At 32.9% G+C, this 25,259-nt stretch overlaps 1 protein-coding gene across 2 annotated transcripts in view; it reads right to left on the bottom strand.

Moving 5' to 3' along the window:
* Window positions 1-21,952: 21,952 nt before the first annotated feature.
* The window catches only part of LOC143226018 (neuroligin-4, X-linked-like), a 142,077-nt gene continuing 138,770 nt past the window's right edge, over window positions 21,953-25,259 (bottom strand). The window contains exons 7-8 of one of the 2 annotated variants that reach the window (XM_076456387.1): window positions 23,727-24,193; window positions 21,953-22,511 (exon numbers count right to left, since the gene is read on the bottom strand). In XM_076456387.1, the coding sequence (XP_076312502.1) occupies window positions 22,251-22,511; window positions 23,727-24,193 (728 nt within the window). In that variant the 3' untranslated portion in view covers window positions 21,953-22,250. The remainder of the gene's footprint in view (window positions 22,512-23,726; window positions 24,194-25,259) is intronic. The other variant, XM_076456388.1, reaches the window with a different exon arrangement.

The raw sequence follows: 25,259 nt of genomic DNA, 5'->3' as shown, positions 1-25,259 counted from the left end.
AATTTTGTAAAACTTTTGGATATAAACTGATATTTGTAATAACTATTTGTAGTAACCGTTATTATAAATTATATTTTTATGTGTGTATTGAAATATTTTTGTGTTAAGAAAAAAATTGTATGTAATAATTTTGTTTGAAAATATCTTAAATTTAATACATATAGATATTTTACTAAGTTCTGAATTAAAATCCCCGTCTATTTGAAAATGTAATGCGTAACATATGTCACATAATAAATCGGAGACTCGTCCAAGTTAAATTGTAATACATAACAATACTTTAACGTAAGATACTTCAATAAACGACAAAGATGTGTGTTATTAATATTTTGAAATAATTTTACTGTGTTTATGCTCTCAAATATGGCTTAAGAAGAAAGGACTATAAAGTAAAACTTTAGTAATCACGTGGCCATGTTCGCCTTTTCTCATGAGGCTGATGTAATCTTTAATAGCAGAGCCAAAAGGTTCATTGTGAATTTGTTTTTCTTGGTTGACTTGATACGAGAGAACTTGAATAAAAAGACTGTTTTATTTACTCAAATAACCGTGATGTTCCAGAGGGACTATGATGAGTTCTGTAAATTAGACTGCTCTAGTTAAATAACCGTGATGTTCCAGAGGGACTATGATGAGTTCCGTAAATTAGACTGCTCTAGTTAAATAACCGTGATGTTCCAGAGGGACTATGATGAGTTCTGTAAATTAGACTGCTCTAGTTAAATAACCGTGATGTTCCAGAGGGACTATGATGAGTTCTGTAAATTAGACTGCTCTAGTTAAATAACCGTGATGTTCCAGAGGGACTATAATGAGTTCTGTAAATTAGACTGCTCTAGTTAAATAATCGTGATGTTCCAGAGGGACTATAATGAGTTCTGTAAATTAGACTGCTCTAGTTAAATAACCGTGATGTTCCAGAGGGACTATGATGAGTTCTGTAAATTAGACTGCTCTAGTTAAATAACCGTGATGTTCCAGAGGGACTATGATGAGTTCCGTAAATTAGACTGCTCTATTTAAATAACCGTGATGTTCCAGAGGGACTATGATGAGTTCTGTAAATTAGACTGCTCTAGTTAAATAACCGTGATGTTCCAGAGGGACTATAATGAGTTCTGTAAATTAGACTGCTCTAGTTAAATAATCGTGATGTTCCAGAGGGACTATGATGAGTTCTGTAAATTAGACTGCTCTAGTTAAATAACCGTGATGTTCCAGAGGGACTATGATGAGTTCTGTAAATTAGACTGCTCTAGTTTACTTGCTTGACGATGATATTGGAGACAAAATTTAATGCTGTAAGCAAAGGCAATGTATATTAGTGTCTGATTATCATTTTCTCTGTGTGTGAGTGGACACAAGGATGACCTTATTATTTAGCATTGAACCTTAGCCTGATTTAGGTACAAGTTGTCAGTATGCCTTTAAACATATCTGTAACAAGAGTGCTAATGACTGTTGGAATATTAAAGTGTACAAAGGGATTCTAATATAATGTACATATCTAGCACAATGCTAAACTGGTTTCACAATTGGACTATCACTTAAGTAGTCTATGTCTCGAAGAAATTAATATCTCGTCATTGTTATAATACTATACTTAGTTTTCGGAGAGATTTTTTTGCGTTATCCACTCTAAGTTCGCAAAGCCATGAAGTCTGCATCGTAGTTTGTTACTTCTAATTGTGTCGTCTAATTGCCAGGTTGTATGACGTAAGAGGTGAGAAAAAAGCTTAGCTATCAGTATCTTTCTTTACTCTGTCTGTTTTCAATGGACGCCTCATTGTTTGTTTTCCTTTCATAAACCAGTTTTAAAAAATATTGTTTTTGAAGACTCAACATTGTTAACGATTAGAAAGTACTCTTCCTGCTAAACTTGTTTGTGGTAAAGATATCCTTATGATCTTCTCGGAATATTACAATGTTATATTGATGTATCACAAAAAATGCAATATTGTCTCAGACTTTATATAACTATTATGTCAATTTCCGTTGCTTGAAACATTTTGCCTTGAATGGGAGCTGATGCACCAGTCTTTGTGAAACGATAGCGCTGCTGTGGAACCTAAAATAAATACAATCTTAAGATTTGCAATAATATTATAATTTTAGATGTCAATATATAAGGAATCGTATAAAATAAATACATTTGTTCAGCAAGCTTATTTTATGTTCAAAACATTCTTTTCTTCTCTCTCGGTTTTGTACTGTAGAAATATTGATATACAGCCTTTATGCATGTATGTATGCGAGGCGATTTGAAGAAGCCAGACTGCTCTATATTGTTCAGTAGCAGTTTATGTAGGTTTAAACAAGGTACAAATACTTCTCTTTCAATTTTGAGACAGAAATATGAGATATTTTTTGCACAAGAGGTGTAATGTACAACATATTAGAAATAATTAAGAAAATATAAAAAAGCGCCTTCCGAACATATAGATATAACGACAAGAAAACTTTACTTAATCATTTGTTATTTGTATTAGCTGTTATTACTATTAACCATTTTTTCTTTTTTTCTTAAATAAAAACTTAAAAAAATATAATAGAAAGTTCAAAAGGATTCTAAAATAAATATTTGTTTCTGAATTGACGTTTTCAAAATAACGAGGGCTAGAATCACATATTTCTATAAAGTAGACAATATCGATAAAAACATGATAAAAAAGGTAACATTTTTTCGATGCGATGTTTTCAAAACAAAGATGTATTTTTGATCTTTTTTACTCGTATGCAGTTCCATATAGAACTGTCTGCAAACTTACTCTAGAATGAATTTCAACACTTATGTACACCGCGCTCTTTTGAGTGCTTGAAAATCTTTTGTATCCGTAGGTGATGCAAAAATGAATCATTTCACGAGTAAGAACCTATGATGCGCGGCACGTTTCGGATAGCATTTTGTATTCAGAATATTTTACTTGTTTAAACACAGTCTTTTCTGTAATCTCATGTTTTTTATGAACTCGTCAAAAATGTTGCAAGTCATATTTACGAAAATAGAAAGTAAAGAAAAGAAAACTACGACGCTAGTTCGGTAACTAACGTAAGAAGCAGTTCTTTTCAGGGAGATAACAAATATAGTTAGTTTTTTTTTTAAAGCAGGCAACAGTATCTCGAATTGTAAAGTATTAAAAACAGTTTATTGCATAACGAAACAATAAACATAGCTGTAATTTATAACATCTTGTTTTAAATTTAGAAATGTTATCAATCCGAAGTAGTGTATATAATAGAGCAAAATTAGCGGCAGAGATGTTTTTCTTTCTTGATTTGTTTAGTCAGAAGTACAGTACTCATTCACGATTCACAAACAATTTTACGCTTATAAACAGCAGCTACTAATTTCCATTATCTAAAATATTTAACGCTTTAAAATACATTTTGATTTTTTTACAATATATACATATAGAGATAGTTTTCTAACTAAAGCTTATATTCTTAAAGAACGTATATACCTATTTTATCTGCTTGTTTGTCTTTCCTAAGAATATTTTTTTCTCTTTTTTAATTCTACCTAAAATGAACAAATATGATAAAAAGCACATATCAACATTTTTGTTCGCGTGTATGTGGGACCTGTAGAGATAATTATTTTTTGTATCTAATCCCATGAAAATTTGCCAAAATACAGAGGAGCAGTTGTCAAAAACTTGAAAAATGTGATATTTGTGACATCTTTAACCCATATACTTTATAAAAATAGGAAATACCATAATTTTAATTTGGCAATGTGTGAGATCTGTAGAAAAGTATCTTTGTACTAAATCATGTGTAAATTGATCAAACTATGGTAGTATAAATGAACAATAAACCCCAAATTATGGTTCTATCTGAGCTCTGATTTCTCTAACATTTTTTTATTTCCCTCAAAACAGACTCAAAATGAGCAATTCACTTTTTGTATCAGTCAATGTGTTTGTTTCATTAAATTTGTATTTGTGTCAATACTCATTTTGATTGCAGAAAAATGACCGCGCCGGAGCCCAAAATATACGTTTTTGGGTTATATGAGTTTTGATCGCATAAATTCCCTAGAATGGCATAAATAAAATAAAAGAAAGAAAAATTTGTCGGAGCGTGTTGGATGAGGCTTCAGTGTCCATCCGCCAAGAAATGATGGAATGGCGGTCAGATGAAAAAAATGCTTGGAAGAAGAAGAAAGAAGAGTAAACAACAGAAGACAAACATGTGCACAAACATAACTCACCCCCACCCTACATGGATCAGTGATAAGTCAGAGGGAGGGATTAAAACGCTAGAAAAATCGAGTTTCGGAACTAGTAGCGGGCAAAGCACTGATAGGCCTTTGTGTAACTTTGCATTTGACAACAAATAGCCTCCCCGCTAGTACAGCGATATGTCTCCGGATTTACAACGCTAAAGTCAGGGGTTCGGTTCCCCTTGGTGGGCTGAACAGATAGCTCTTTGTGGCTTTGCTATACGAAAAACACACAGACAACAAATAAAAAACGAAATTAATATTTTTTTTGTATCTTTATGGCTAATGAGCTATCAATAATTAATCTATGTTACGTGACGGTCTTCGTAAACGGTCTATTCTAAAACATGTTTAGGTATTACCTGAGCAATAGAGTCTGGAGAGAATTGTTTATAATAATGTATTTTGGAAACGTTGAAAACAAGTAATATTATAACTTTCTAGAGCAAAAATATTTGTATCTGAATATTTACACTCTGAAGTTTCCACTGATGTTTTATTCTGATAAATGTTTTCTTATTATATGAATCATATATGGTGAGGCATTTAAGACTCAAAAATTCGTTTGAACCGAAATATTGGATTAAAAAAAATCTACATTACTGCCTCAAACAAACTGAAGATATGCAAACATTTTGCTCGTGGGTTAAATTTAAGTATTTACTTTTATGTTTGCGATAATTATAGCCTTATAACAAATGAAAGTAGTCCAGTAAAATAAGCATCAACAGAAAATAATCCAGACATAGTTTCTGGTAAATGGAATTCAAATATGAATAATAGCTTATTGAAGACTAGCGAAAGTCCCCGGCTCTGCTCTGGCTATTAGGATGCTAGTGTGTGTATTCTGAACTCATTTTTACATAAAATTATAACGTATATAATTTTGTTGCTAAGCAACGTAGCACAAAAGCCATTGTTGGAACGCATTGTCACCAAAACGCACTGGCTTTTCTATATATTAGAAGCTATTATATCAGCAACCAGTTCTTTTCTATAATTTTTAGCTAGCTCGTCTCATTAAAAAGATGTACACGCGCAGCGCGCACGCTTGTGGATAAGATACAGTTACGACAGAAAGTGTTCGTAACCCTGTGTCACAAGTAGTTTTTTGCTCATCACTTAAAAATTATCACGAGTAAGCTAATAGAAGTATAGTGTATTATAAATATTATACTAACACACATCTACGTAAATGTTTATGTAAATTAAACGACAAATAAACTGTTTATAAACAAATAACCAAAAATACGTGGAGCAGAAAGTGTTCGTAAAGTTCAGAACGTGTGAAAAAACTGATATTCCCGTAAACATTTTGTTTAGTTTGGCGAATAAACTACATTATACCCCTTAGTATGGGTGAAAATTTTCAGGTTTCCAGTTCTTTCCTCTTAGAGCTATAGCGATCGCACAAACACATTGACCCTCAGATACGCTTTTTTATTATTAAATATACAGTTATATCTCATATTAATACATAATATTTCATTTTTGTCACAGACTAAAATATCCTTGAAATAGCTTTAAAGTATCTCTATTTCTTGTACGAACATTAACTAACCGCTCGCATTCATAGTAGTGCCATCACTTGAATGAAAAGAATATTTTGTTACTAAAGCAATCAAAGTTTAGAAACGGAATTTTCTTCACATACTTTTAAAATATAGTATATTTTTCAAAAGGAAATTTCGAGATCACATGTGATTATTTAAGAATGTATCAAATGCTAAATGTTTTCAAGACGATGTGACTGTTCACTTCATATTTTCAGAATAGTTTTGATTGGTAAGAATCTCAAAAATTTACATTCTGTAAGTTAGTGCGTATTCCTACATTATAAATAAATTCAAATGTACTTACGTGTAAGGTGTTATGTATTCATTTGCATTTGTTTTCTATTTTACTGTGAATTTTATGTTTCATAATTTTAAAAATGTTTTCTTTAAAGTGGTAGGCCTGGCATGGCCTAGCGCGTTAAGGCGTGCGCTTTGTAATCTGAGGGTCGCGGGTTCGCGCCCGAGTCGCGCCAAACATGCTCGCCCTCCCAGCCGTGGGGGTGTTATAATGTTACGGTCAATCTCACTACTCGTTGGTAAAAGAGTAGCCTAAGAGTTGGCGGTGGGTGGTGATGACTAGCTGCCTTCCCTCTAGTCTTACACTGCTAAATTAGGGACGGCTAGCCCAGATAACCCTCGAGTAGCTTTGTGCGAAATTCCCCCCAAAAAAAATTTAAAGTGGTAAGCTGTAAAGTTCATTTATACGTGTGAATGTGCTCACTGAGAACATTTTAAACTGTAAAATGTTTGAAAGAATGTTTTGTTTTGCATACATACCATAGCTCTAATTAAATTATCGTAATTTTAAGTTTTATGTAAATTATTTTTGCTTTATTTTTACCTGGCTAATCAGCTAATCGAGTCATGATAATTTGAAGGCTAAAATCAAACCTCATTTGATACCACGCATTCTCATAATTGAACTCAAAACAACTTTTATGGCACGATTTTTATTGAGCCACAACCCGAAATACATAGTTTCAAGTCCTTTATTGAACTATACAAAGTAAATCACTTTTTAGTATAATTAACCCGACCATAGTCTGTAGATCTAAAAACTGCATGCTCTATACCTCGTACTAATAAATACAACTCGTACTTTTAGCTGTGGATGCGTTATAAGAGTGACAGTAAATCTCGAAAATGTTGTTAAAAGTAGACTCTTCATATATCAAAATTAAAGACGGCCATGGTCTTGCCTCCCAGTGGCTCAGCGGCATGTCTGCGGATTTAAAACGCTAAAATCTTGTTTTCGATACCCGTGGTGGGCAGAGCACAGATAACTCATTGTGTGGCTTTGTGCTTAACTCAAAAACAGCAACAACAAAAACAAACATACTTGAATTATGGCACGATTTATATCGAAACCATATAGTTTTAAGTCTTTCTGTTCTAGTCATTTAGCCACTGTTTACAAAAGGTGCCGTTCAGTCGAACAAACAAACAAATATTTGTTGGTTTATTTCTTTTTTAATTTCGCGCAAAGTTACACGAGGACTATCCGCGCTAGCTGCTCCTAATTTAGCAGTTTAAGACGAGAAGGAAGGCAGCTAGTAATCACCATCCACCGCCAACTCTTGGGCTACTCTTTTACCAACGAATTGTGGGATTGATTGTTACATTATAACGTACCAACGGCTGAAAGGGCGAGCTTGTTTGTTGTGACGAAGATTCGAGTACGTGTCCCTCAGTTTACAAGTCCAACGTCCCTAACCACCTACCCATGTCTGGCCTAAACAAATATATGTTAAACTTTTGTCTGAAGTTTTGTAAGTAAGATATTTCGTAGAAAAGCTTTCTTCAATTCTAGGCCACAGTATTTGTTTAATGTATTTTTCCAAATTTTAATGAAACAATCTGTCAACGTAACTTACGTAAGTCGTTATTTACCAACCATTTATATGTATTTAATTTTTTCTTTATTAAGATATTTAACAGTTCTCTATATTTTATAAAAAAACAACAACATTTTCTGCTTTGACAACATAATTGATAACCCTAAGCTACCATTTCTTTCTGATACTGCTCAATAACTTTCACTAATATTTTAAGTTTTTATACTCTATATAACGAACTACATAACTTATTACACGTGTCTTGAAGCAGTTGAATTTATATATTTTTGCCCGAATGAAAATTGATATTATATTATATTACAGTTGTTTTCTCAGTGCAAACCTTCACAATGGACTATCCTCACTCTGATGAGCGCAGAGAAATAAACGACGTATTTGAGAGCTTTAAGTCCATAAACGTACCGCTAGCCTCTACCGGGTACACTATAGTATAATATATATTAACATAATATACATGTGTAGCACAACTTGATTGTACGCAATTAGCAGCACTTCAATGTTCAATGTTTATGGTAATTTTCTAAATAACGAAAGTATTTAAAGTTTTATTATTGTTTTTGTCGTTTTATTTTATTGCAGCTTTTATTTTTTGTCTGTAACAATACATTGGTAATGAAATGAAGTTAAATAAAACACAATAAATAATTATAGAACATGATAATATGCCTAAAGTTTACACATTTCATAGTTTTTTTTTTCCCAATTTTAATGCGACTTGTTTCACGTATGAACTGATCTACAATGAAATTGGACTATTATCAGTAACAGCAGGACTCAATAACTTGATACAGAATGTACTACACGACCTTTCAGTATAAGTAAAAGTTCGTATCTTGTAGTCTTTGCTACATTTGTAGGGTTACACGAAATAATGTATTGTTGGATTAGGTGTGGAAATGTTTTTGTCAGTATTATCAGGGGGTTTATTTTATCGAAAGTCGACACGTGGAATCTTATTCAAACATTCTTGTTTTTCTAAGTTAAAATAGATTAAATTGGCAAGTTCATACACAGAGAAAACTACAACTAAACTTCATACTTTTGTAACTAATCTTCATTCTTTTTTATAAAGTTCCGCAGTGCGTGTCGTTAATTAACATCAAAGTAAGGATCAGAACTTTTCATACTGGGAATCGAATACAAACAAAAGAATGAAAATAACGTTATTGTGATTTAAGATGGATCGATCACACGTGATCAGAGTCTTTCTACAAAAACTTGAAAGCATTAAATAATTCTAATATGTATAGATAGTTCAATTTGCTAAATAAAATGCACACGGTTCAATCAGTTTTTGAAATCTTCAATTTCATCTTAAGTCCTAAGGCAGTGTAAACGGAAAGTAAATGTAGCTTTCTCACTATAAGTGCCATGAGACATGATCAATAACAAGGCAGACACCATAACTTTACGATTTCTATCGATAGCGAAAAGGAACCGTATTCCATATGGCTAGAAACGATCTTTATCGACTAGACTAATGTGCTTCTTCAACCGTAACTCTTGGAAGAAGCTAGCAGTATAAAAAACAACAACAAAAAAATATACACTATCACAGATAGCCATCAAGACCTTGGCATATTACTGTTGAACCTGGAGGACGAGAAGACACGGTGTCTACTTCATTCAGTAAAACCTAGAGTGACTGACACAGAAGCGGAAAATGTTAAGAACCATATAGAACTTTGAACATCACGTTTATGTCAATACTAAATTATACATCATCACACATGCTGACTTTTTTGCTGCGTTTCCGGTCCAATATAAAAATATTAATCAGCTAAAGTATATAGCAAATATATTCTTTACTTTAACTACACGAGTAAGATATGACCTTAGGATATACAGGAAGTTTTTAACAGCTTAATGAATCGTTTACTTGGCATAACTAGAATTTTAAAATTTTGCTTTTTATACTTTTCTTCCTTTTGTAATTGGCTTAAAAAAGACAGAATTCTAAGATATAATCATTGCTTTTGTTTTATTATTACAATAAACTTCACTTATTATTAGCAATTTAAATAAATGTTTGCACAAAATCTTTTTGCTGTTTTTAGGTGAAAATTTCATATTTATTTTCAACAAACATTTAATAATTTTTGCATGATTCCTATAAACTAAAATATTAGGTTTTTTGTGTACCTATATCGTTTTTATTTTTATTTTTTAACAAGGCAATTTATGTTAGCCATTTCTTAAGATTGGAAATAAAGTAATTTTTAGTTATGGTGTTTAATTTCATACACATGCTAATGTAAAAAACTAAAACCTCGTACAAAACAATTATAAATGAGCTCCGAAACTTTGTCACGGCAGTGTGTTTTATGAATTATAACACTAAAAATTGGGCTTAGATAACCATAAGTAATTTTGTGCTTAACAAAAAACATAAATTGCATCAAAAACAAACTCTCTTTACCCGTGAATAACCAGTTACAGTTTACTTCTTAGGATCTTAATGTTTTTTCAACTTCAATGCTTTCTTTTGCATGGTGTTTAGAACACCTCACGCAAGTATAAATGATCATTTAAAAACATATTGATGACAGTAATTAATTTTAATAGGAATACTTGCAGGGCTTCATGGTTTAAAGCATATCCAATGATCTGACATATTAAGTTTCAAGCAAAAACAGACAAATTGCGTGATTTTACTTTGTAATTTTTTTTTGAATTATCAATAATTCTGTGTCATAAACTTATTGTTTATTTCAACAATTTATGCTTATTTTAAAAGTTAATTCTCGTTTGAAAAACAAGAACTTGATTTAGAAATTAGTGTTATTCTCAAAGCTAGTGTTCGTTTGAAAAACAGTGCCCATTTTTCAAGATTGTGTTCGTTTGAGAGTTGATGTTTGTGTATGAAGCTAATGCTCGTTTAAAAAGCTAGTGTTCCTTCCAAAGCTAACCAATAAAAGGGTGCACAGTAAAATTTCTAGAAGTATTTTTAGTATAAATACTTATCAAAGTTATTTTTGTTACTTAAAAAAAAACTTATGGAAACTGGATATTCGAAATATTTATGATAACAATTGCTCTGACTAACATTTGAATTATATGTTCACATATAAATATTTTGGAACTTTATGGTTTAATTATTTTTGTTAAAACATTTCTACTCTTATCACACCAGTTTTATGAGTAGAATATCTGAAAACTGCTTGACTTTATTTACCCAGTTTTATTGGAAGTGAAAATAATTATTTATGTCTAAAAGAAGATATGATTGAGGTATAACATTGTAACATGCACAACATTATACATTGTTTAATAAATTTGCTGTATACAATATTTTGTATGGCTAATTTACAGTGTCTTGCAAAAGTATTCGTCCCACTGCAGAGTTTCCACATTTTATTGTTATCTGAGAATGTAATCGTGAAGCTTTCAAATGAAACATTATATTTAGAATCTACACAATTTATACCAAACTGAGAAGAATAAACAAACAAACAAACACTGATATTATGTAAGTAACTTAGATTTTCAAAATAAATTGGAATATTTCTATTTGTATAAATATTCACTCTATTTGCTATGGCAACCCCAAATCAGTGCAGATGTAAAATATTAATGTGAAAGGTAGAAAAAATTAGTGTTATGGTCTCTACTAAGTGTAATCAAAGTGGTTTAACTTGAGTTCAAAACAAATGCGTCTGTTCAAGCCACAATTCATATAATGATACGATAAACCAACCATGAAGAGCAAGAAGCTATTTAAACAAGTCAGGTATAAAGTGGTAGAGATGTACAGATCAGGAGAAGATTACAAGAAGTTTTTAAAGTCGCTGAGTCTCCTTTTGAGTATGGTGAAGTCCATCATTAAGAAGTGGAATGTTTCTCATACCAAGGCCCGGCATAGCCAGGTGGGTTAAAGCGTTCGACTTGTAATCTGAGGGTTGTGGATTCGAAACCGGTCGCACCAAACATGCTCGCCCTTTCAGCCGTTGGGGAGTTATTATGTCACGGTCAATCCCACTATTCGTTGGTAAAAGAGTTGCCCAAGAGTTGGCGGTGGGTGGTGATGACTGGCTGCCTTTCCTCTAGTCTTACACTACTAAATTAAGGACAGCTAGCACAGATAGCCCTCTAGTAACTTTGCGCGAAACAAAAACAAACTTATTCTCATACCGCTAACTAATTATCCAGATCAGGTCGCCCTTTTAAAATAAGCAGCCGGGCAATAAGTGATGCCACTGTAAAAATATCAGTGACTTTAAAAGATTTGCAAACTTCTATGTTTGAGCTGGGAGTCAATGTTCACACATCGACAATATCCTAGTCCATAAACAAAGGTGGCTTACGTGGTCGACTAGCAAAAAAGAGACCATTAATGGAAATAAATCATTTTAAATCTCGTATGGAGTTTGTGGCAAAGCATGTAAATTATACTGTAGACATGTGTCAGAAGGTTTCGTGATTGGATAAGACAAAAATGATTTTTTTAAAAATCTAACTTCAAAGAGTTATGGATTGCGCAAGCTCAACACAGCACATCGACCAGTCAACATCATCTCAGCTGTCAAGCATGTAGGTTGGAACATCATGTTGTGAGGATACTACTTATCAACAGGTACTGGAAGGCTTGCCAGGTGTAAGGAGAAGGTGGGAAGGTGGGCGGTACAAAGTACAGGCAACTCCTTGAGGAAAGCGTGCTTGAGTTAGACAATAATCTGATACTTGGTTGAAAATTCATGTTTCATCAGAACGATGACCTGAAGTACAAGACCAAAGTCACGTTGAAGAGGTTTCAAAAAAGAGAGAAAAAAGAAATTGAATATTCTCTAGTCACCGAGTCAAAGTTCTGACTTAAATCCACTATAAATTTTATGGTGAGACTTAATGATTTCAGTCTGCCAACGATTTTCAACAAACTTTTCAGAATTGTAGCAATTTTGCCAGGAAGAATGGGTAAAATTACACCATCTCATTGTGCAAAGATGATAGAGACGTATCTAAATCAGACTCACAGCAGTATTTCTGCCAAAGGTGCTTCCATCAAGTTCTGACTTAAGTGGTTGACTACTCATACAATTTAGCAAATTTCAATTTATATATTTTCTTTGCAGGTTTTGCTAACATTCAACCTCCTTCACACATAACAGTGTTAAGTTAAGTTTCATTATTAAGATTTTGAATAAAAATGAGTTCATTAAAGAAATGTTTCCGTTGTTTGTATTTCATCAAAATGTGTCGTTATTTGTAAGGAAGATACTTTTTTCAAGGCACTGTAGGTCATTACCTGTGCTAACAGGACCAAACGTTTTTTCCAAACAACGTCAAGAGAATAGAGGTCATTAAACTATCTAATATAAATGCATTTTTGATCCCAAGATTTTACTTATAAACGTGTAGGGGATCGAAGAATGAAAAAATAAGAGTGTTCTATTAGAACAATGCTAGAAACTTCCTCACTACCCCTTGGAACGACTTTTTCAATCATTGTTCACGCGCAAAATGATAAGTATGATATGCGTTGTAACAAACTTCTGAAAAGAATGTCAACATCTTAATGAATTAAAAAAAAAAACTCACATTCGTAAGTAGTCGTTGGATTTTAAGACCGCTAAACACATGCAGTGTGTGCAATAAGGCTAATTTACAGGTGAGGAGAGGAAGTAATAAAAACAGCACTTGCTTCATTATCCATGCCATGTAGAAACACTGGCGTAGTTTTAAATGTCTAACGTGTCGCTTTTCATGACATAAGTATCCCATCTAAGCGTCCTGATTATACATTGAAGGAGTTTAACCTCATATAATTAGTGGCAACAGTTTTGAACGATAGTAAATAGAATACATTATTGTGTTATTATGTATTCTTTATGGTAATAAACAAAATACATTATTGTGTTATTATACACTTTATGATAGCAAATAGAGCTTATTGTTGTGTTACGGTATGTTTTATGATAGTAAAGTGTGTGTTTTTTATAGCAAAGCTACATCGGACTATCTGCTGAGTCCACCGAGGGGAATCGAACCCTTGATTTTAGCGTTGTAGACTTAATGCTGTACTAATGGGGAACTGTTAGTAAAGAGAATACATTTTTGTGTTACTGTACGCTTTATGATAGTAAACAGGATTCATTCTTGTGTTACTGTACGCTTTTATGATGGTAAACAGGATTCATTCTTGTGTTATTGTACGCTTTATCATAGTAAACCAAGTTCATTCATTAGAATGTCTATATCGTGCTGGAAAGTGCCCATCTCACTGTCAAAGCAATTCGCTCATTTCTTATAGCAACCATGCAAATCTTGTCTAGTGTTACAACAAACTCACATATCTAAAGATTAAAGTATTTTTTTTTTAGTTTTCCAAGTTTTTCTTTCTATCGCCAATTCGTTTTTGGAATAACTTGTGCTTTTACAGTTCATACTTTTTTTTATAAGGGTGATATTATTTTAAATTATTTTATATAATGTTTACTGATATATTGATTTTGATCCTTGTTTGCACATAATAATCTTCCTCTGGCAATTTTATTCACTATTCCTTTTCCGGACAGTATTATATATGACAAATCATTTAGCCATAATTTACTGTGACAGCATTGTACTGTTGAACGATTGGGAATTCACTGTTAACTTAATACATAGATTTAAGACGTTACCGATGTCTCCATGATTTGCTTCTGTAATGACACATTACTCTATTGTCATATGCAACCTGTTTTTATAAGTGCTATTAACCCTCAAAATTATCCTTTTTTTAATTCTTAAGTAAAAACACCGCAAAACTGTTTATTTTATGTAATACTTATTTTCCGATGTTCCATCTTCTTATTTTTCCTGACATTTACATACTGACCCCTTTCATCATTTTAAAGGGTACTTGATAACTTAAAAACGTGAACTTTAGTATTTTAGGAAACAAGCAAAAATACTCATAAATTATAACGGCTACTATATTCGTTCTATCCTCGCGAATATAATGAGAGTGAAAGGCCTAGCTGGCACTGGAACTAACAGAAACGGTGTGATTAACATATTATAACACATTCTTTTTTACTATCCTTGTGAAATTATAATTAACAATATAAAAATACTTGGAATTACATCACATTCATGCTAATTTTTACAATAAAGCAAAGAGAATAAACCTTTTCATCATGTGTTCTTTTAAATTAACATGAAACATAGGCTATTAATCGTTTTTCACAGCTTTTGTTTGGTATAAGTGTAAAGCTATATAATAGGCTATATATGTTTTGCCTATACGGGTATCGAGACCCGATTTTAGCGTCATAAGCCCCCAGAGTTAAAGCTGTGTTATCGAGGGATTTTTTTTTTTTTTTTTGCAGAAACTGCCAATTTTTGTGTTAGGACTGGTCTTTTTGACTAGACAGTAGATCCAGATTGTTTAATACTAGTTATCAAAATGAAAGTGTATAGCATGTAACTAAAGTCTAAATTCAAGATATAAACGCATGTCCTATACCAGTATCTAAACTTAATAAACAAAGTAAATTCACGTGACATATAAAAGTAGCTAGGTCTAATGAGGAGTCTAAAATTACAGCATGTCTGTAGTCAAGTTCAGATGACAGTATATATAATATAGACTTAAATAGAAGAAAATAAATGAAATGGTTCTTATACAGCTGGTTGTTTGTTCGTTTCACATATATATTTCGCACAAATCTAAATGAGGGCTACTTGCTCTAGCTGTCTCTTGTTGTGAAGTTATAGGCTACAGCGAAGACAGTTGGTCAGCGTCACAGTTCGAAAACTTTTGGACTAATCCTTACCAATGAGTAGTACGACTGACCATAACATTATCATGCTACTATGGCAGAAAGGTCAAACTTGTTCAGAGATGGGATTCGAGCTTGCGACTATCAAATTACGTAGGGCCCGGCATGGCCAGGTGGTTAGGGCACTCCATTCGCAATCTGATGGTCGAAGCTCAAATCCCTGTTTCAATAAACATACTTGCCCTTTCAACCGCGGTTGCGTTATACAGTTACGGTTAATCCCACTATTTGTTGTTAAAAAAGTGGCCCATGAGTTGGCTAATTGCTAAATTAGGGACGTCTAGTGCAGATAGACCTCGTGTAACTTTGCATTAAATTCAAAACAAACTAACCCAATTAATCGAAAAAGGCACAGAATTAAAATATGTAAAAAGCGAGGGATAGTTAAAATTAGAACATGAGTGTTCACTTGAAGTAGATTGATTTTAACGTATATAAGAAACACTTAACTGACAGACGGAACTATCTTTCTAGTGTTTATTATTGGAAAAGGAATGCGAGAACACTGGTGTATTTAAAATACAAATGAAGTTGAAAAGAAAGTGAAGAGACTGCAATTAGGACTTGTAAAGAACTGATGTTTCTAAACTTTAAAGAAAACACTTCTGACACACATTTTAGTTACACTGTGTCAGAAATTAAGGAAACTACAACTTGCTACGATAGAACAATTCTAATGAGTGAAGAAATGCAGAAAGAAAGTGAAAATGCACGTGTAAATACTTGTTTTAGTTGATACATGTATATATAGCCATAAAATCTAATTAAAGCACTGCAGTTATTGGTACAAAGAAAGGGGACTAGTAATTTTATAAACATTTGCCTTTCCCAAAAACAACAAGAGAAGAAACGACACATAAAGATATTTTATACGACAACTTGGAAAGGGAAAAAGAAATTACCTAGCAATGGATGCAATATGCTCTAATACGCGATTCAGTGTTTTAATTTTTCTGGAATATTTCAGACCCAACCAACTCTTCACCCTCATCAATTGGTGGAAAACTGATTGCAAATATGTGTTACCACTTTTACGTTGACATGGCTCATTAGCACATCATCTGGAGGCTTATCAACAGTAGACAATCTTAGAATTTTGACTGAAAATTGACAAACTAGTTCATACGAGAAATCTGCGCTTGACTACAGCTAACAATGTGAATTTGCCAGCTATACTGATAATGATTTATGAAACTCAAAATGTTGTTTTTCATGGAAGTAACGAGAATCTTTTCATATCCGAAAATTGAAGTTTTATGAAGCTTACTGGATATTTGAGCATCATTGAGCTTGTTGTGTAATAATATTTGGAATAGTTATGACACAATAAATCCATAAGCACTCTCTGGAAAAGGATATCCAGAGGAACTAATTGAATTGATTTCTGACAAGACCGTGGCTCGTGATAACTTTTTCTAGAAAGTCCAAGTATAATTCGATTGTCTTTTGCTGTACTCCAGACATCAGTCAATCCATCATGGTGTTTTCCCAGCCTGAGAGATCGAAGACTATGGTTTTCCTTTGTGCTCTATTTCTTGCTTCCTAAACTAACTTTCCCAGCTCAAACATTTCATCACCAATCCATCAATCCATTTTCTAATGTAACCGAACAAAGTAAGCTTTTGTCTGCCTCTCGATTTTTTCCTTCAGTTTTACTCATGATAATGATTAACAGCTGTCCATGAAATGTGACTGTACGCCAAAAGTAAAGCTTTTTCAGTTTCTTATATATATCCAGCTCTTTCATTTTATCTTTGTATATTCCAAAGCATATTCATAAATAATTTTTAACTTGTAGCTGGCCTTCATAATTATTATCCGTTACACTATATTTCATTTGTTTCTAGCTGTAGTTTGGTTCAGGAGAAATGGTCTGTATTTCTACTTTGTAGAATACGACTGATTATGCATAATAAGTCACACACGAGACACGATAATTATTATTCAGTTTATTATAGTTACTTAATCAGTTACGACTGAAGATGGTAAGTTCGGTACCAAATAACATCTCCTTGGGCTTTTGCCGTTATAAGACGTAAGTAGTCTCTTATATCTTAGATTCTTTAGGTCAAACTGGAGAAAATGATGTTATTCTTGGAGGACTTTTAACGATCAGAGTATAACCGTGGAGTCAAATTAAAAATAAAGAACAGCATTGAGTAATGTAGTCAAGTATCGCTTTGAGGCAGCAACATTCATTGAATTGAAGCAAATGATTGATAAAAAACGTTTTCAATTTAATAATGAAGATATTAAATGATAGGAGATGGAAAAGTAGATAGATATTGTTGGTGCACTGCAATACCATTTTGAAGACAACATCCTCAGAAAAACTAATGAAACAAATCGTGTTCTGAAATGAAAATCTTCTGGTAGAAAAACGATAAATCGTTGGATTTGTAACTCTGCAATAAAGGTCAAGATTTCTCCTCTGTGGACACAGCATATAGCCTGATGCAACTTTGTTATAGCAGAACACACACAAAATGAAATATTTTCAAATTTCATATTTGTGGCTTGTCTTCTGTTGTGACATAATGTCTTGTATGAAAAAGTTTCACAGAAAGTGACTGGCTTTAATGTTCTCCAGTTAATTAGAAACAACAAAATATTTTCTTTATCAACATTATTGCAAAATAATTGGTGAATAAAACACAAACTTGCAGAAATAATTGGAATGCTTTCAGAAGAACAACAGATTTGATTATGAAAGAAAACACTATTCTTAAATAGCATGTGAAGAAACTATCCATGACCCACAGAAAACTTCCAAATCAATTTCTTTGTAAAACTATTGACACAATCATCAAATCCGTGGAGGAAATATTTCAATATAAAAAGGTAGCTGTTTCCGGTACTGCGTTACAGATTTATTGAAAAATAAACTAAGAGACTTATTAAAACAATGCATTGAGCACCAAACTTTATAAAACAGCTTTTTAGAGACCGACGTAACTGAGTCAGGGCAATATAACTAGAGGGTCAATTGCAGACTATTTCATGGAAGGAGAAAAGTGATCGTAGGAAGTGTATTGAAACACATGTAAAAGAAAAGGTCAATGTCGTTATTTCCAAACATTCTTGTCTCACTGAAAATTCTGCTGGGTTTACCCATTTCATCTAAATGAGAAACAAGTTTTTAAAACCATAATTGGTTAAAACGTATTTGAAATCAACCATGACGCAAACACGTCGAATGGACTAGCAGCACTTTCGGCCAAGCATGAAATTAGAAAAGAAGTGGACTTAGTGCGAGTGGTACGTATTTTGTACCATTGGAAGCAAGGAAAGTGAATTTTCAGTTACAGCAAAATTTTGAACAGGCCAAGTAATCTCCTGTTACCAGCTACTGTAATAGACTCTAACATTTAAATAAGCAATTGCAACTGAATAAATTAGATCATTTTGTAGTTCTGAGAGTTTGTGGCATAAATGAAGGTTAAAAAAGGAAAGTAAGAGTAAATTGAAAAACTTGCTAGAACATTAAAGTAGCTAACATTGGATTTGATACATCATATAACGTGAAATAAGAAGTTTTAAGAGACTACAGTAGGTGCACAACACCTTTTATGAGTATATGTTACTAAAATCAAGAAAAAATCATGTATTTACCAAACCCTGTATTAAAATTAGGATTTGATATAATGTCTGAGTAGATCTCGTCGAATGCATTTCAAGGGGAGGTCACTGTAGTCCACCATTATGTGACGAATGCAAACTTATGATCATATAAGACATTATTTTATGAGTGGAGAAAAGGAAAATATAAAAATGTTGTTTTAAAAAAAAGAAAACAAAAATCATAATATTATTATATGAAGTGATGTTACAGAAACAAAAGTGAATCACAATAATCCAATCAGGGAAATGGATCTTGGCCTGTTTTAATAGGTAACTACTTGTGTGGCTACAACAGCCAACGTGTAACTAAAGATTAATATTTAGTATTCTACAAACCCTTCTGTCATAACAATAACTGCAATCGCTAAAGATTATCAATGAACAAAAGTAATAGAATATAAACAATTAAAAGTAGAGAAACAGAGATCGAGGCTTTTACTCGGTTTTGCTAGGAAACTAAGTGCCTGCATTTCCGTAAAATTAATGTTGTGAGAGTTTGTTAGCACACCGTTTTATATTGAGAAATTTACATGCACCCAGGTTCTGCACAGTAATGTAATTTTATTTTGATACTGTTATAGATAAAATTACTTTTATTATACAACAAGCTGAGGCACTCACCCTACTCCCGGGGGTATACTAAATGAATGTAGAACATGAACTAATGAAATAAATCAGGATTTTGTATTTATATGAATAATTTATTTCACACATTTTACCCTACAATCACTTTATACACCCTTACTTTATCCTACATTACATGAATGGTATTACAATTACATTAATTTATTACTTTTACCAATCCCTCTTTGCAGCTTCAGAACGGTTCTTGACGGACTACATTTGAAGTTTTCCTCCTTCCTGGACAAAAACAAAGATATTTCTTGTTGATCCTACTCTTGAAAAACCTAATATAAAACTGACCATTTGAAAAGCACGGAGTTTCAGATGTAGTCCTGCCACTTTAAGAGTCTGACCTTATGTTTTGATTATCATTGTCCTATCAAAAATGTATACCATTTTTAATGAAAACACTTTAAAGCTTAAAAAATTAAACAAACCAATAAAAAGTAAAAAACGTGGAATAAATACTGGTCTGATACTGTAAAGTCATTAGCTAAAACAAACATATTTTTGTTATGGATGTTGTACAAAGTAAGTGGAACCACATATAGCAAACTCGTGACATTCTCCTTGATCTGATGCTTGATTAATATCGGTTTAGGGACCACAGAATATTTCACGTGGGCAAATAAAGAAACTGACGTGCTTTTTCTTTTTATCAATTTAAGTAACGGTTCCGCTAACTTGTGGACCCGACATGGCCAGGTGGTTAAGTCACCCGGCTCGTAATCTGAGGGACGCGAGTTGAAATTCCAGTCACACCAAACATGCTTGCAATTTCAGCTATGGGAGCGTAATAATGTGACAATCCCACTATTCAGTGGTAAAAGAGTAGTCCAATTGAGTGGAATGACTAGCTGTCTTCATCCTAGTCTTACACTGCTAAATCAGGGACGACTAACGCAGATAGCCTTCATGTAGTTTTGCGCGAAGTTGAAAAGTAAACCCCCTAGCTAGTGATGAAGTTACGAACATACTGTAGTTTCAAACATGGTATTCCAGGAAAGCTAGAAATAGAAAGACCGATGCCAGATCCAGGATCAGCGACCATGAAAACTCACTTTTAGAACTTCATCACACAAGGGTGATTCTTATTTAGCACGTTTTGTCATTTTTTCGGTCTTCTTTGGGAAGGGGTGGGATGCAACGTATACATAAAGACACCCTCGGAACACCCCGAACCCAGCTTGAAAATTATAGTACAATTTGCACACAAACAATCTGATCAATAAAACTAAACTTAATAAGGAATGTAAGAACTTAATAAGGAATGTAAGTTAATATAAGTATTAACATGTCTTATAAATTTGAATTTTATGTATTAGCCCTAAAAAATCCATAAAGGTGAAACGTTGGTAAAAATATACGTTATCTTTTAATTAGCTGGTGTGTAAATGCTGCTTTTAGTTCACTTATCAAAATAAGTATTGTGCGCTCGATTTTATAGTTACATAAGTCTCAAATTAATAAAGTTATTATACTTATAAAGTCTGAACTGAAACAGGATCATTATGGCGTGGAACACCGATATTAAAAACTATGATACTTATAAAAGCAGCAAAGCTGACAAAAGAGCTATATGACGATATTTAGTGTTATTAGTTTTTTTCATGTTTGCTATAACACTATATGCATATTTAAATATATATACTTTTTTATCCAAGAAAAGTTATTTTTAAAAAAGTTGAGTAATTAATATTTGTTATTTCGTTGGATTTTGAGCAAATCTTTAATATACTAGCCATCTCTAATTTTTAACTAATAGATTATATAAAAGGCGACTAGTCACGACCTCTCGCCACCATCTATTGGGCTAATGTAGTCATATCAACTAAGTGAATTTGACCGTCGCACTTATAAGGGACCCATGATTCCCAAAAAGCGCAGAGTGGTGTTTTTTTTTGCGCTAATGAGACAGAAACCACCGAATCTCAGTTCCATAATTTGGTACTATAACCACTAACTTAGCGTATTTTTGTTTATATATTGTGTATCTGAAAATATTGCGTATAAACCATTCTCATTAGTAGTTTTAAACATAACAGCAATCCATTTTGGACTTAAATTTTTTATATTAACGTCACTATTATAATTACCTAAAGTTTTCCAATACTTATTTCTCTTTTAGTTCTTTTTAACGTATTTAAATATAATAATCAGTATTCAAACTATTGTACAAGAAATACAGATTTAGAGCTAGTCTACCTAAAGTGATGGCACGATCAGAGTTCTGTGAAGCATCAATTCAGTAATAAAAATGGTTTTATAACTGTACATATGTGTTCATTTTTCTGATTAAAAAAACTGTCATGGCAAACAATATTTGATTTATTGAAAAACCTTTTACATGTTACTGATTCAAAAATAAAACGAAATACCCAGTCTACCAATTGATTCAAATCAACTCAAAGAGAAACTATTGATATTAATTATTGTCGTTATATTCAAAATACAGAAGAAATACCATGAAACAAGGTCAAACTGAAGGCCTTGAATTAATGCGTTTGTGAAATCAGTAAAAATTAGTTTTCAGAACTCAGTCACGAAAAGTTAGCTTACATGTCTTAACCGTAAACGTTCATAACATCTAATAGCTGATCAACACATCTTACACTCTCATCTCCTCTGAATTGGGTCTAGAAGGAGGCGCTACCCTTTGGCAGCCATGATGTAACAGAGGTTGAGCTTCAGGCATCGGTTTTTCTTCTTGGGGACTGTAAACGGATTTGGGCGGTACCTTTGGAGGTGTGGGTGACGGAGCAGGAGGAGGTGGGGGGAGGTCCTGACTAGAAGGTGAAAGAGGAGGTACACGAGACACTTGTTTGCGCTGAATTCCTGCAATGTTGTCATTCTCTTGTGTTACCTTCATCTAAAAAAATGAAATAGTTTGCCGTTAGTAATAGCCAACTATCATATGGATCCTTCTATAGAAAGAGATAATCAGTTGTCTAATGCATGTTTTAACCTTAGATGGTCATCATTCCTCTATACTTATATATTTTGAATGGTTAATAAAGTATAAATTAAAAAAAATGTATTTGATTTTACGCTAAACGTAACGTATTATCTACGTTTTACCGACCTATAAACGATGCTCAAATCGCTTTACAGAGATTTGTCATGTAACTGTCATAACACTTGCCATGTAATTGCAGTAATATTGTTTAAAGTAAAAGTCACTAAAACTGCATTTTGCCCTGTGTTTTAACCATTTCGTAATTATCCTGATGTCTCATTATACGTTAAATATAACAAGTTAGCTTTATACAGAAACAACAACAGCTAGAACGGGAGAAAAATTAAAATACAGAGGCTAACTTGAAATATACCAAAGAGAGATCCTCCTTTGAGACAATCACTAAATTTAATTAAATACAAATAATGCGTGCAAACGAATGCAAAGTACATCTATACGGAACTAACTAATCCTATTTAGGATTTCATACTTCATACATACATAATTAAATAATTATTATTTTAAATTCATTTGAACTTTAAAATGTTCTCCAATAAACGTTCGTCAAGAGAGCAAGCAAATGAGATTAGATTTTGCACAAAGTTTTATTTAAAACTGTATACACATCAGTAAAAAGTGAATATAAATGCTAACTGAAGTTAAATAAAAATGTATATCAGAATCAGGGAGTTAAGACACACATTTTAAAGTGGTTTTTCATAAACCCAGACACACATAAATGCTGTTAGCTGCCCTTCAACATATTTTGCTAGAAATTTCACTTTTGAAGTATTATTCAGTAGTCATAAAGTTACTTTATTGACCACTCTTGATTTTTCATAAATTATATGATTTAAGCAAATGTTAAACGATATTAGGAACAATTATTAATCTTGCTAAATATGTAGATAAGTGTACAGTAATGAAGCTCGAAAGTATCTGATTTTGCACGAGATTTAATTCTGTAACCCATCTGATAGCACATTAGTAGTCATTAATCTTCATGTGGTTACAGCAGGAATTCCTTTGCATCGTGAAACATTAAAGCGGTTATTACACAACACATAAATACCTCATTTATCTACTGATTTCTAGTTACCAAACCAAGACGTGAAGCTTGCCTTTTACCTTGTGATTATTCTTTTGAAGCTTAGCTTCAAGTTTGTTTTTATCTTTTTGATAAAACATTCCAGTAAAAATCAAGACATTCAGAATAAGTAGGGAACAGCCAACTGCAATGGTGACACTGAGCGCTGTAGAATAAGTACTATGTTCAGATGGCTGAGTTGTGCCAGTGGAATTGTTTGGAAGAACTCCTGGAGTGGTTTCAACAAGTGGAGTACTTGATGGTCCACTTGATGTTCCCAAAAGGTTTAAAGTGGTTGGAATGCTGGAAACCTCCGTCGAGTATACATTACCATCAGCTGTTGTAGATAGTATGTCAGAAGGTAGAACTCCATCTTGACTGTGTGGGTTACCAAGGAAACTGTGGTGAGGGTATACTCCTGTGCCGCTTCTGTGTATTTTAGGGATTAAATTGTTCCAGAAAGAGAGCTGATGTGCACGATAATGGTCACGAATTTTTGGCTTGACTCCTACAAAAAGACTATCTACTAGTTAACAAAGATTTTATGCACTAAGCAATAAATTAAACACTAAGTCATGTAAGGCATTTGAGAAAGATAAAGACTTAAGTTATAGGTTCAGGTACAGTGTTTGTTAAGTATTAGTCCTGGAGTTGTAGCATTTTTATTAAAATTAGATATATGATTACTTATACATTCAATGGTCGCTTCTATTTCTTATTTTTTATTGTTTATCGATTTCCCAAACACGTTAATTGAACAGTCAAGTATTCTACGATAACATATTGTAGCTGAAGATTACCTTTTTGTACTACTTACTACATCTAATTGTGTTTGTGATTTTTTTTCCAAATTTTTATCTGCTTTGTTGTGTCGTCTTCAAAACATGAAAAAGAAAAGAAAACTCTACACTATAACTACCTGACAAGCGATTTTGCTTAACAATCAAACTCATATAGATATTTACTTAGTATTATAGTATTATAGTTAAATTACGATTATATTTTTAAACAATGAAGTCAGCCTAAGCGAAGCAACTGGTTTCAGCATTTTCAAGGATTTTCAGTAACAAACATATCTCATTGGGCCGAATACTGATATTCGAGTCTAAACCGCAAAATAATATTGTTTTGATAGATCAAATCTCCAACAAAACTTAACGGAAGAAATATTCAATGCCAAGTTATCTTGTTTATTTAATGAGATTTACCATTATTGAGTTTTAGCCAATTTTTGAAATAAATGTATTTGATTTTTTTATCCTGAATAGTTATTCTTAAGAATTGACAGACAAATCGAGAAAGAGTTATACTGAACAAATTTATTGGCCTATGATCATACGGCCCGGCATGGCCAGGTGGGTTAAGGCGTGCGACTCGTAACCTGAGGGTCGCGGGCTCGCATCCCCGTCGCACTAAACATGCTCGCCTTTTCAGCCGTGGGGGCGTTATAAAGTGAAGGTCAATCCCACTATTCGTTAGTAAAAGAGTAGCCCAAGAGTTGGAGGTGGATGGTGATGACTAGCTGCCTTCCTTTTAGACCTACATTGCTAAACTAGGGACGGCTAGCGCAGATA

Source organism: Tachypleus tridentatus, chromosome 9, assembly GCF_004210375.1.
Source record: "Tachypleus tridentatus isolate NWPU-2018 chromosome 9, ASM421037v1, whole genome shotgun sequence".
Taxonomy (NCBI): Eukaryota; Metazoa; Arthropoda; class Merostomata; order Xiphosura; family Limulidae; genus Tachypleus; species Tachypleus tridentatus.
Note: the sequence above shows the minus strand (reverse complement) of the source record. Positions and strands in the feature narration are given on the sequence as shown.